We start from the raw sequence: 14,386 nt of genomic DNA, 5'->3' as shown, positions 1-14,386 counted from the left end.
AGCTGAACTCCTAGAACTGGACGAAATTTAGGTCTCTTAGTCTTCTGCCATCTTGCTCCTCCCTCAAATCTTAAAATGTTTAATAAAACAAACAAACAAACAAAAACTAATGATACCAAGTCCTGGTGAGGCTGTAGAACTCTCATACATTACTGATAGGAATGAAAATGGTATAGCTACTCCGGAAAACAACTTGTTAATTCTTCGTAAAGTCAAACATACACTTACCATATAATGTAGTAATTCTAGTCCTATGTATTTACCTTAGAGACATGAAAACTTATGCTCAGTATTCAAGTTCAAAACTGTATTCAAATAATTGTGGCAGTGTGATTCATAATGACACAAAACAACCTAAATATCCTACTTTGGGTAAATGAATAAACAAACAGTTGTACATCCATTAAATGAAACACTACTGAGGAATAAAAAGGAAAGAACTACTGATACTTTCAACAACATGGATGCATTATGCCAATCAAATATATTATGCTGAGTGAAAGAAGCAAGGCTCAAAAAGTATTGTATGAAATTCTGAAAGGAACAACTGTGTAAGGATAGAAACAAGATTTAAGGGTGAGGGGAAGGTTTTGATTACAAAGTTTACACAGGGGGGAATTTTTTGGAGTGAAGGAACTGTATCCTGACTGTGATGGTTGTTATAGCATGCTATAATTTGTCAAAATTTACAGAACTGTACAGCAAAAGAGGGGGATTTTTACTTCATGTAAATTTTAAAATGATTTTTAAAAATAATAGGAAAAGAAAAAAATGGAATTGATTCTGAAAATGCTTTTAAATATTTTTTAATGTAAAAATAATCCTAAATAAAATTCCTAAATAAAAACCCAGAGAAATTTTTAAAAACGGGGTGAGGAATTTGTGGACAATGAGGTCTTTTAGGGGAACACTACCATCCGTGACCACTAGAGGCAGCACAGGGACAACTAAAACATCTCAGGCAATCCAGACTATAAATAGCAAAAATAATCACAATCTCCATCCAGCCTTTGGAAAACCTGGAACTGCACAATTTGCAATTCTGGGTTCCTTCCTTTGTTTCACTCACTTCTGTTAGGGGAAAGGTAGGGTGGGCAGGACAGCGTGCCACACAACCATGTGGAGCGGTTGCTTGAACCCTGGGGCATGGAGGGCCATGCTTGGTCTCAGGAACCCCTGAATGTCAGCATGGAGCGCTATGGTCACCGTGGGCTGGTGGAGGGGGCACTTTCTGGGGGAACATGTGCCTCTGCTCAAACTTCTAACCCTCTCACTGGTGCCCACAGATTGCAACCAGAATGTGAGACGAGACAGAAAATCTAAGCAGCACAAACGCGAACTTGCTTAGTGAGGCAGAATGCCTGAGGGAGCCGGGAGATGCTGAGAGAGGGAAGGAGAGACTAGAGAAAGGATGAGGAGAAAGGTGAGTGTCTGAGCAGAGGCCAACTCAGCCTCACCTCATTCCCCCCTTTTGCTTCAGTTTTTCTCCTTCTCTTTCCTCTCTTCCTCTCTCCTCTCACTCTCCACTGCCAGCCCTACATGTTCCCTCCTCTCTTGGACTTTTCTGTGTCCTTCAGTCCTCTCTCTTCCTGTCTCACAGCCGGCTGAGTAACAAATGCCTCCCGAATGTGGCAGAGAGCAGACCAAAGGAGAGAAGGGTCCATTTCCTGTGGCTACCATAACAAATTATCACAAGTTGATGGCTCATAGCAGCACAGATGTATTCTTCCATAGTTGGGGAGGCCAAAAAGCTGAACTCAAATTGTTGGCAGGGCTGCACTTCCTCTGGAGGTTCTAGGAGAGAACCCTCCCTGCCCCTTCTGGCTTCTGGGGGCTCCAGGTGTTCCTTGGGTTGTGGCTGCATCCAAACTCTGCCTCCCTCTTCCTGTGGCCCTCTCCTCCTTTTCCAGTGTGTTCCTCCTCTGTGTCTCAAGGACACTATTGGATTTAGGGCCCACCTGGATAATCTAGGATGATCTCCTCTTAGGATTCTTAACTTATGAATCTGCAAAGACCCGTTTTCCAAATAAGGTGTTTTTCATAGATCCTGACAGTTAGGACATACCTTCTGCAGGGACCACCATTGAGCCCATGATGGCTGAGATCCCAGCCATACCACCCTCCAGACAACATTCAGTTCTTCCGGTCTTCCTCATTCAGTAAGGCAAACACTGGTGATGAATGATTACTTAGCCTTACACTAGAGTAGAACAAATGAGAAGTAAATGCAATTCATGGGTCCTGTACTTAGGGAATTGATAGTCTAATTGGAGATTTGCAATAAATCCTAAAAAAAAAAAATTCCTACAAAAAACCAACATAACTCAAGACTGTTAGAGAATACAATCATTCAATAATGTTATATAAAAATGTCATTAAAAGGAAACTGGTTAGAGATCCCAGACTAGCATATCTCGTGATTAAAGAACAATTAAACCAATACCATGAGAGAAAAAAATGGACAAAGGAACAGAGAGTTCACATAAAAATATACAAATTAAATATTCCAAAAGATACTAAGCCTACTCATAATAAGAGAAATGCAAATGAAATTACTTTGATATATATGTATTTTTTTACCTCCTACATAGGTAAAACCCAAAAGTTAGATAATGTTCTCTTGGCGAGGATATGGAAAAAGGGTCAGTTCATTCTTTGCTGGTGAAGTGTAAATTAATACCACCTTTATAGTTGCAGTTGGATGACATCTATAAAACTTGTCCATAAAAAAACTGTGGAATGTATATTCTTTGACCCAGCGTGCCTACTTCCAGGATTTTATTTCACAGAAGAATTTATACAGGTACAAAATGATGTATGTTCAAATTATCCTATGTTGCATTGTTATAAAAAGCACAATATTGGAAATAACCCAGAGATTTTGCTATTAGAAAGCTGGGCAATGTGGCTGTCAATGAAGGGACAGAGCTCAGTCCTGAGGAAGTCCTCATGGGGAGGGGGGTGTCCCACAAGTCAAGTCCCCTCTTCAAGGCCCTTGTCCATCATTCCTCTCAAATAGCAAGCAGCTTCCATCCCAGTGAGTGTTTCTCTGCAGCACCGCTCTCTTCCTGACCTCAGTTTCTACAGTAGTCTCCAGCGTTTCATGGAAAGGGGTGCAAAACCCTGTGAGGTCCATGGCAAAGGAGAAGATGGAAGCACATGCCCACATCTACCCAGCGGCGGTTCTGGGCAGGCTGACATAAATATGCAGGGCCTGGATTCATCACAGCCCATAAAGCTATTCCCTTGGGCTAAGACAAAACAAAACAAAACAAAACAACAAAAACCTGATAAATGTTCAACTTGTACCCTTTGGAGGAAATACGGGCGTCTCTATATGCACACACACATACACACCCATGCACACACAGTACACATACATTCACGTACATACTTATTCACTCTAAAGTTCAGCCCATGAAAAATCAATTTGTTAGGAAAAGCCCACGTCAATAGATCTGTGTTTCCAGACGGAGTCCCTCTTTCCTGAAGTAGAAAAAACAAAGTATTTGAATTCAGAAGACTACTCTCTACTCTCTACGACTTATTACCCATAAAACCTCGTGTGATAACTTTCTTTGCGATTCCAGTTCTCTTCAAAAAACTGGGGACAAATGTGATACCTGCCAAATCAGTAAGCTTTTGCTGCCTAATGAAACAGGCCCCAATTTAGTAGCTTACAACACTGACAACTAATTTGTGCACAGTTCTACAGGTCACCACTTTGGACTGGGATCAGCTGGGTGGTTCTGGTATCATCTGGCTCCCTCCTGCATTTGCAGTTAGTGACCAGGTTGCTGGTGGTTGTGCTGGTTTCAGGTGGCCTCAGGAGATAGCTTATTTCTGGTTCGTGTTGTGTGTCTCCTTCAATTAGCTATGCCAGACTTGTTTCAAGTAGGTGGTAGGTCCCAAGAGAGACTCAAGCTCATGAGGTCCCTTGAGGCCTACTCTTGGACTGAACTGCATTCCCCTAAATTCATATGTTGAAGCCCTAAATCCCCAGTGCAGCTACATTTGGAGATAGGAACTATAATGAAGCAATAAATGTTAAATGAGGTCATGAAAGGATGCCTGGTGACTCAGTTGGCTAAGCATCTGCTTTTGGTTCAGGTTATGATCCTGGGGTCCTGGGATCGAGTCCTGTGTCAGCCTACCTGCTCACTGGGGAGTCTTCTTCTCCCTCTGCCTACTGTTCTCTCTCTTTCTCTGAAAAATAAATTTTAAAAATATTTTAAAAAAAATAAATGAGGTCATGAAGGAAGGACCTTAATCTGATTGGACTGTGCTCCTTCCAAGAAGAAACAAAGACACCAGAGGTCTTCCTCTCTTCACAGGACCACAGAGGAGAGGACATATGGGGACACAGTGTGAAGGCACCTATCTGCAAGCCAGGAAGTGAGATCGCATCAGAAACCAACCTGATGGCACCTCGACCTTGGACCTCAGTTCTCCAGAAGTGTGAGAAAATAAATTTCTGTTGTTTGAGTCACCCAGTTGATGGTATTTTGTTATGACAGCCTGAGCAGACCAATACACTTGGAGTTGGTGGAATATCACTTCTACTGTATGCTGTTGGCCAGAGTAAGACACTAGAGATGAGCCCAAAGGCAAAGGTTAGGAGATGGACTCCATATCCTGATGGGAGGCACTGCAAAGTCACATAACAAAGGGACCTGGGTATAAGAATAACACTCTAACCCATCTGCCACACACCATTTTTGTATGGATCACATGAATTTATGGAGACAAAAGTACTTCGTCAGTGATGAAGCCCTATGTAAATGCTAACTATCCTCAGCATCTGGTCCTGCTTGCCAGCAGTTGCGACTGTTTCTTAACTATGAGGTGACAAAGTGATGTAGATGTGTCTGGGTAGTACATTTCTCCTGGGGAGGTCATTGCCTAATGAAGGAGTCCTAGAATTCTTATAACTAACCAGAGAAGTAGCCATGGTTTGGGAAAGCAAGACAGCATTTTCATAGCTTGAAAAGCTTGAAAATAAGGATTTGGATGAATATTCCAATCAATGAGTTCAGGAACAGGAAGTTTGATGGCCGGATGAATAGTAGAAAGGAAGGATGCAAATCAGATTGGCTTCAGTGAATTTAACCAGGCTCATCATCTCCCTGAGAGGCAAGGGCCAAAGAAGGCTGCTGAGTCAGGGAGGCAGGTGCACGTGCAGACAGGCGCGTGGTATAGCATCAGACTCTCTCCCTATCAACGGTTGCTCCTGAGAGACTGCGTCTGAGTTCATGAGCCCTCCTGCACAATAGACTGATTGCCAAAGGAAGAGCACATCATCAGCTCCCTGGTCATCCTCTGTCCTTGCACACAACTTCAAGCAGCAATCCATTGACAGCTGTGATAAAGCGAGCTAATTCTGTTGAGGTCATGGTTTGGCTGGTGGGTGTTTCTGCTCCAACTGAGAACAAGTTGAGCCATATAGCACAACCCATCTCAGGATTCCTTCTTTGGTGAGAGTAGACGTGGTGCTTTGGTTCTGGGCTGGAGGCATACTGGATCTCAGGAGGTGAATCTGTGTATCCCAAGAGGTCAAAGGCGTTGAGATCTCCTCAAAGTCACCCCCCTCCAGCCTCCATCAAGCGCTGCTACAGACTCTGACCTCTCCAGAGCTCTGCACCCTTGAGGAGTTAAGAGACAGAACGTCACACTTTGCTGGTGGCATCTCCTGTGTATTGTCTCAAGGAGGCAGAGATGTTATTCTGGAAGCCAAGGGCTCAGTTATTCAGGATTGTGAGCATGCTTAACACCTTCAGGTCACTCGCAATTCCTGAGATATAATTAATTCGTCAAAATAGCCTGCATGGTTCTTGCATGATCCAACACCAGTCTCCGAAACTATCATTGTTTGTATTACACAGTATTGCACTGAGACTATAAATGAGTACAGATTAAGACCCTATTTTCTCCTTCATCTGCAGTTTGGTTCATTGCCGGATACCTAATAGGCACATCGAATAAATAAAAGAATGAATGAATTCAATAAATATTTGTGGAAGTAATTAGTTATTGAAAGGACACAACCAGGGCTTAAATTTATGACGTATGTGAAGCACTAAAAACATCTGTGTCTTATTCATGTTTTGTCCCAAGACCTATATAGGAGTTTGCACATAGTATGTACTCAGTAAATCATGTGGATTTGTGCTGAAATTATAGATCCCTTCAATTAAATATTACATTGCAGAAATAAGACAGCTAAGTGCCCCCGCAATTGGGTAAAATTCTACCTTTCCTTCCTGAAAAGCCATAGCTCTCTGCCCCTAGAGACTGGAAAGAATTGTCTTCCTCCCTCCAAATACTCCCTGGTGCCTGTAATCTTAGCTATGCCAGGATCAGGGGTGACCGCACCCATGTTCTTACCACGATCAACTGGGGGATGTCAGGCACTTCCTTCCAGACCTCTTATTGCTTTTGGGATCCTTATTAGACTGCATGTCCTGTTCTGTGGCTGTTTCTGTCTCTGCCCTCCCCCCCACCCCCTCCCCCGACACAGTCTCTCCATCTAATTCCTGAGAATTGGCCTCAGTGTAAAAGAAACTCAGAATACATTCAAGGGTGAAGATATGAGCTGCCTTCAATTAAAACACACCCTTCCGCAAACTCAGACGGAGACAGATTTCCTGCCAGGGACAGTGGGCCGAGGCTCAGAGGGGTTGAAACCATCCAGGGAACTGCCAGTGAGCTACCTGAGGCCTGCCCTAAATTGCCAGCATCTGGAAAGGGCCTGCTTTGGAGAGATGGGGACACAGAGAGCACAGGAGAAGGAGGGGAAGAGGCTGGACCTTGGAGGGCAGGTGCTTTAAGGCACTTTTAATTTTAGGGCACTTTTAATCAGATTTTATCCTGATTATATTGTCTCATCAGAGAGCACTAAACAGAGGAAGGAGATGCTCGGTATAGCTTTCCATTTGGAAATATTTTGAAATAGTTTTAAAAAGCCTTCAACTTTTTATTTTTTTTATTTTGTTTATTTATTTGACACAGAGAGAGAGATCACAAGTAGGCAGAGAGGCAGGCAGAGAGAGAGGGGGAAGCAGGCTCCCCGCCGAGCAGAGAGCCTGATGCGGGGCTCGATCCCAGGACCCTGAGATCATGACCTGAGCTGAAAACAGAGGCTTAACCCACTGAGCCACCCAGGTGTCCCAAGCCTTCAACTTTTTTAAAAAAAGTTCATCCTATGGTGGGTTGGGGAACAGATCGCAGTGGGGCAGGAGTGGACAGAGATGGTGGGTGAGTAGGCTGTGGGCTGGGCCAGGCACAAGAAATGGGGGGGGGGGGTGGAGAGGGTGTTGCTTGTGCTCTGTGGCAGGAGAGATGAAGAGAGATGTTCCGATTTGAAAACGTTTCTTAGAAATACAGAATAGACCGATGAACTGGGTGAAGGGAGGGAGCCAAGAATGACTTCCAGTTTTCTGCCTTGAGCGACTGGGAGGAGGAAATTGTGGATGGGCTGAGTGGCAAGTGCTCACAGGAGACTTGCTGGCAGGAAGGGTGTGTCAACAGGGCTCCGTGCTGTACAGAGGCTTTTAGGGCTCAGTCTCCAGAGGGACCAAGTAATGGTCATACCTTTAGGCTGAAGCTCACCTCTCCTTCCCCATCATCCCTCACCCAGCCGGGGGAAAAACTTTAAACATAAAACTTCATCTCAGGGTTTTAAACACACCTACAAACTCATACACATAATGTATGCTTTAAAAATAACTGGAAGGGGACACCTGGGTGGCTCAGTCGGTTGAGCCGCTGCCTTTAGCTCCAGTCATGACCCCAGAGTCCTGGGATTGAGTCCCACATGGGGCTCCTTACTCAGCGGGGAGCCTGCTTCTCTCTCTCTCTCTCTCTCTCTCTTTCTCTCCCTCTCTGCCTGCCACTCTGCCCACTTGTGCTCACTCTCTCTTTCTCTCTCTCTGACAAAGAAATAAATAAAATATTAGAAAAAAATAAAAAGATATCTGGAAGAAAATACACTCAAGAGGTGCTTACTCTGGGTAGTGGGGTTATGAGAAGTTTTAATTTAGTATTTTCCAAAGGATTGGGGATGAATTTGTCTTAATAGCATGATAAGAAAAGAAAAAAATCAGCAGAATGGAAACAGTCACTTTGAAGACCGCAACAATAAGACTGGGGTTGCATCGGCTCACAGATGTTCCCAGGAGCTGTGTTTTGGGGGAAGGAGTTCCCTGACAGTTACCCAGAAGGAAACTCTTGAATCTTGCAGGTAGATTGAGGCTTTGCCCAGCAGGTGGTGGGCAAAGAATATGCCAAGCAGAGGGAACAGGACAAACTATTAAATATTTCATTCTAACATTAGCAATGAGCCTCAATGCTCCTGTGGAGCAGAATCCCCCCAGCTGCTGGCCAGATGATGACATGGTTTTGGTAACACCACACCATAAGGTGGGAGCCTTATCGCAGTTTATGATTCTCCTCCCTGGCTCCCGCCTGACCATCAGCACTGAACAGGTGGTACCTTTGTGTTTTATAGTAAACAATGAGCATTATATGAACTAGTTTTACAACCAGCTGCCCAAAATAGCAGAATACTCACAGAGTTTTAAAGCTGGGATATGGCCTCCATCCCATCATTTTACAGAATAATAAACTGACATCGGATTGTCAAAGACTCAAGAACAAGTCAGAGAGACAACTATGAGGGAGTGTCTTAGAAAATTGTGTGGGAACTTCTTGCTGCCAGTCTTTAGGGTATGAATCAGCAGTTATATTTGTTGACTGGAATTGGAAAAAAATTAACGATCCAGGGCATTGTAACTCAAGGAAAATCCCTTCAAAAAAGGCATGAGGAGGTCCAAGCTGGGCTCTATATTCCCTACTCAATGGACAGGTCAGTTGGTGACTCCTCTCATGGACAGAGACCTTCGTTTCTTCAACATGACTCTCTCTAGTTTTAGGGCCAGAAATATCTTTCTCACGGACAACAGCCTCGTTACACCTCTCAGAGAAAACCACTTCTTCATGGATCTTTTTTTATTGCATGAGGTTTTCTGACAATTCTGACATGATAATGATGGGTCCATGATTTTGTTGTCTGCTGTGCAGTTCGATTTGGAAGTAGGGGTGGATTCCTTGTAGAAGGATCTCTTATGTCCTCTGTCTTATTTATCATGGTCTATAGCTGTTTCCATTTCTGTACAAATGGTCAGCTCTCCTCTGCTAGGGAAGGCTTGTGTCGTTTCCTTACATCCTGTCTCCTTAGTGACCATCTTCTCTCATCGTGAATGCTATTCTTCCCATATTCCAAATCTGCAGGGCCATTTCTTGACAAGGTGGCTGTCTATGTGCTGTGCCTGCAGGATGCTGGGGAAGGCCCCTGTGCCTCCTGGTACCCCCCTCTTCTAGGACTCTGAGCCGAGCAGGAATGCACGAGCAATGGCTAGGAGGCAAAGAGAGTATGGGGTGGGGGACTACAGAGAAGAGAGAAGAAGAATGATGACTAATGGATGGCCCAGCTTATCAATGACAGAGTTTGCCTGGGGCAGTATCCCTGTTTCTAGTCTCAGGTACATGCATGTTGACACTCAAACGGTATAAAATATCTCTTGTCCCACTTTCTACTTATCATGGAGATAAACTTGAGCTTATTCCAAGAAAGAATCTCCCACATTTCTGCATCATTATAATAAAATCCTCCACGAATCAAATAGACTTTTAAAAAAGATCAGTTTCCTTTACTGTATCTATCAGGGCAGCATTTTTCATGTTAGTTTCTGATGTCTGCTTGATCTGACTTAGCTAGGGAAAATTAATATTCTCTCTCTCTTTCCTCATAAAAAGGGTCCTGTGGTCACTGGATATTACTATCCCACTCTTTTACCTATTCCTTTCTGATTCACTTTTTATTTGAAATTCTTTCTGCTCATTTTTATTGTTTGTTTGTTTGAAGGCACCAACATTTTCCTCTGAGCATCTTGGGAAAATTATTTTTTTGTTGTTTTTTAAAGATTTTTTGTATTTATTTGACAGACAGAGATCACAAGTAGGCAGAGCTGCAGGCAGGGAGAGAGAGGAGGAAGCAGGCTCCCTGCTGAGCAGAGAGCCCGATGTGGGGCTTGATGCCAGGACCGGGATCATGACCTGAGCTGAAGGCAGAGGCTTTAACCCACTGAGCCACCCAGGCACCCCGGAAAATTATTTTTTTTAAAGATTTTATTTATTTGTTTGTCAGAGAGAAAGAGAGAAAACACAGGAAGGAAGAGTGGTCGGCAGAGGGAGAAGCAGGCTTCCTGAGCCTAACGCAGGACTCGATCCCAGGACCCTAGGATCATGACCCAAGTAGGAGGCAGGCCCTTAACTAACTGAGCCATCCAGGTGTCCCTCAGGACTATTTCTGACAAAGCTTTAGTCAGTGCTACTGTTCTGTTAGGTTTATATTTCCTTTCTAAGGATGTGGCAAAATCAGCCTTGCTGAGTTCACATTGTGTTTCGAAGCACAAGAAGCACTTCCCAGTGTTATACTGAAGCAGAATGTCCTAACTGCAGACATAAAATAGAGTCTCTGCTCTTGAAATGCAAATCGCAATGGGATGAACAATGTGAACAATGGATGTATGACCTTGAAGAGACATTCAGGTGACCTGTGATACGAGTCACTGTTCAGCAAGGAGAGTCACAGAAGTGAAAACTACCCTGTGTATAGAATTATCATGGTTATGAAAGCATTTAGCAAACACACAACTAGATTTTTTTTTTTTTAAGATTTTATTTATTTATTTGACAGAGATCACAAACAGGCAGAGAGGCAGGCAGAGAGAGAGGAAGGGAAGCAGGCTCCCTGCTGAGCAGAGAGCCCGATGTGGGGCTCGATCCCAGGACCCTGGGATCATGACCTGAGCCGAAGGCAGAGGCTTTAATCCACTGAGCCACCCAGGTGCCCCACACAACTAGATTTTTGTCCCTTTTTTCCCCATATCGTTTGGAAGCATGGTATTAAAATTTCTTTAATGGTTTCCAAACTTTTGGGTGAAATTTCCTTTGTAAGGGGGTTTAAAGAAAGCAAAAGTCTCTAATCTAATTAACTCCAAATTTAAGCCAACACTTTCCCTTGATTTACTATAAATTATCTTGAGGTTTAAAAAATTTAAAACTGTATACATGGTATGAGAATGTAATGAATCATCTGTAAAGCATATAAATCCCAGCAAGACACTTTGTCAAATTATCTCATCTTAACCATGATCTTTTCATCCCACCAATTCTGCTCGGTTTCTGATTTCACTGAGTTGGGATTAAATCAGTGCATTCCTCCCACTGCATAATTAGCACTTCTTTAAAACTCTGTAATTACAAACCTCAACTGCAGATTGTGTATTGCACTCGCTGCCATACCTGCCATTAGCATGGTTTTCAGTTCTTCCAGAACAGTGAGGTAGAAATGTCATGTGAGTAAGTTCCACTGATATACATGTCTGCTATGGGTTATCTGCAGCAATTATAGACTTGGCTGTGATCCCAAACAAGATACAGAACCTGGGAAAATGCCAATGTTTTGTGAATCAAAAAGAATTTTTAAGAAAAAAAATGTTTTTTGAAACAATAAAACCATGAATGAAAGAGTTAGTGTAAAATTTTAAAATTACACAATTGTAGCCTTGATCTTATAAATGGGTACAGTCCTAACCTATTGGTCCTCCTGGGAGGGGAAAAGTATTTTGAATAGTTATCCACCCTAATTTTGATTACTTTCTACAAAGTGGAATCAAAATGCCTTATGAAGGTGTTCCAAAGCCTTAGTTGGCAGCTTCTGCTTGCTTTACTCCTGGTGATCTGCCAGCCTGCAGTCCCCTCCTTACCATGAACTTCACCAGCACATTTTCCTCTCCCTCTTCTTCATCAGAGTCTAGAGATGGGAGGCCCACTTAAAGCTAAATATAAAGTCTTCCTCATCCAGGAAGCTCACACTGATGAGACTCTGGTCTCACATTCCCAGTTCTAAATACACAACAGAAAAAAGTCTTTTCATGATAAAAAAAAACTCATGTATTTTATCTTTTAATGTAAGGTGTTCATAATCCTCATATGAACAATTTCCTTTGGACTACCATGATTGGAGCTTCTGAATGTATTATATAGAAAGGGGCAGGTTTTTGTTCCTCTCAAATTGTGTGTACACACACACACACACACTGACCACTACAATTTCATTGCTATGTATTTCTGGATGGTTATAAGTGAACTGAATTGTGGGAATGATCCCAGCGGCCCTTAACAACTACAATAACTCTCTTGTAATTTGCTGAAAGCAAGTGGTATTCATTTACTCCTTTCCTTGAAGTTCATAACAAAAGCAAACAGGTAGATTTTTGTTCAGAATCTTCAGATTAGTACATCTAAAGGCTCTGAAACCAGATAAATGCATTTAAGTCAGACTAAAGAAATAAGCTCTTGAAGCAAAGGGGTGGGAAAAGAAGCCAGCTTTGCGGAAACTGAGTTCAGTCCGGCTGTTTGAGTAAGAATTTTCAGACAATTGTTAGTGAGGCTAACGAGGGATACTAAAACGAATTACTACCGGCATTGTGAGTTACTTTACTGTGTGAAGAGGTACTGAAGTAACAAAGAGAATTTAGGTGTAATTATTTAGAACTGCTCCCTCCCTTCTTCAAATATAGTTAGTACATAGAGGTATTGGGGCCAACTGGTTCCAGCCTGGGTGTTACTAGTTTTCAGAAATGTTCTCCTCCCTGTAGCTTTCTGAGAGTAGCTGTTATGCTGTGTGGCAAATGATTAACTCTGTCACTTTGAATTTTGTATGCCTGCTTTTAAGTACGATGGACTTCAGTCTTGCAATGGAAAAAATACAAAAGTCACCTTAAGTTTTACAGTGTAGCAATTTTAATAGTCCACACTAAAATAGGCAGTACAGTTTTGCAGTTCCACATTAAAAGCAATCTTGTCTTACTTGAAATGCTTCTACCTAAGGTTTCCTGCCCTCTTTCGTGTAAGGTCCCAGTCTACCCAAGTACATCTAAGAAGTACATCTAAAGTGCATTTCTCTGGCGTTAATTTGCTTTCCAATAGCAAGTCCTGAATCAGAGCGGGGCTTCCTGGCTTCCTCCTTTGAGGGGCTGTGCAGTCCCAGTTGGGCTACGAACTCAGAGAAGTACCCTTCTCACTCCCCAGGTGGCCCAAGGGGTGGAGGTCACTGGAGAACTTTTGGGGAAAAAATAATTACGCCAACTTCCTCTGTGGCAGGTATCTTCTCTTACCACAGATAAATACTCAATGCCTCCTTGAGTCATGAAATATTGACAACTCGGTCGATTTCCAGGAAAAAGAAAATCGGGGAGGCCTTGTTTGAAATACTCTGAAGTTGGCAGGATGAGACACCAGGTACTGGGGTGAGCCAGAACTCTGGGGTTTAGAACTGGGGGTAGGGAGGAGTGGTGGGAAGAGACACAGTCCCGGAAGCGCTCTGACTACTGCGTGTCCTCCTGCGGGTCACCCGGGAAGTCCGCCTCCTCCGGAGACCTGACTCCTTCGGGGAGCAGAGTAGCGCGCACTTTCCTCTTCTCTTTAAAGCGGCCCGAGCGCGAGATCTTCAAATTGCGGCGGCTGCTGCCCGATTTCTCCCCGCACAGCTTATCTGGCTTGTGGGGGTCGCCGCCTCCCCCGAGCAGATTGGGGTGCTGATTCTCCCGGGAGCTGCTAGTCCAGTCCGGGCTGGGCGGTGCGGGCGGCGCGGGCTCCCCGGGGGCTGCTTGCGTGGGAGGCTGCGCCCCTACCGCGGCTTCCTTGCTTTTCTTCCTGCTGTTGGTCAGCGATTTCCACCAGGGTCCCGAGCTGCCCGTGCCGCCGCTATCAGCCATGGCCACCCGGCCGTGGGGTCCGGGGTGCGGTGGGTGGGGAAGGGTCTGCTCTCCGGGTGGGGCTGGCGGTCTCCCGGATGGGAGCCTAGGCAGCAGCCTGTGCAGGGGAAAGCAAACAGAACTCGGTTACGGGTTTGTCTAAGTCACGTGTCCCCGGCCGCACTTCCTCCGCGCGCCCCGCCCCGCAGGCGACCTGCCGGGGTCCGAGATCCCGCAGCCGAGCACCCGGAGCTGCGCCACCCTCCCAGTGTCCCGCTGCACCCTCGAGGGCGAAGGCGGACGGGTGGCCTCCAGGGCGCCACCGTCTGGTCTCCAGACAGCTTGGCACGCCCCCGCCTCATCCCTGGTCTGGCCTCCCCGGGCGCCCCAGGGGAGGTTCCCGGACCTCTGAATGAACCCGGCTCGGGAGGGAAGCTGGCCTTGTCCTGTCACCTTGACTGACTGTAGAGGGATGCCCAAAGGTGACCCACTTGGCCCAGAGGGGCCTCCTCTTGGATGAGCTCCTGGGAGGAGGGCGCCCGGGAGCGAGCGCATCCCCGCTATAG

At 44.7% G+C, this 14,386-nt stretch overlaps 1 protein-coding gene across 1 annotated transcript; it reads right to left on the bottom strand.

Moving 5' to 3' along the window:
• Positions 1-12,859: 12,859 nt before the first annotated feature.
• PRR15 (proline rich 15) lies at positions 12,860-13,841 on the bottom strand (the record flags this gene model as incomplete). The annotated part of the gene is made up of 1 exon (XM_080818306.1): positions 12,860-13,841. One exon carries the CDS (start codon positions 13,839-13,841, stop codon positions 13,452-13,454), a length of 390 nt encoding a protein of 129 aa, XP_080674432.1. The 3' UTR covers positions 12,860-13,451.
• Positions 13,842-14,386: the final 545 nt, after the last annotated feature.

The sequence above is a fragment of the Martes martes genome, assembly GCF_963455335.1.
Source record: "Martes martes genome assembly, chromosome: 11".
Lineage (NCBI taxonomy): Eukaryota > Metazoa > Chordata > Mammalia > Carnivora > Mustelidae > Martes > Martes martes.
Note: the sequence above shows the minus strand (reverse complement) of the source record. Positions and strands in the feature narration are given on the sequence as shown.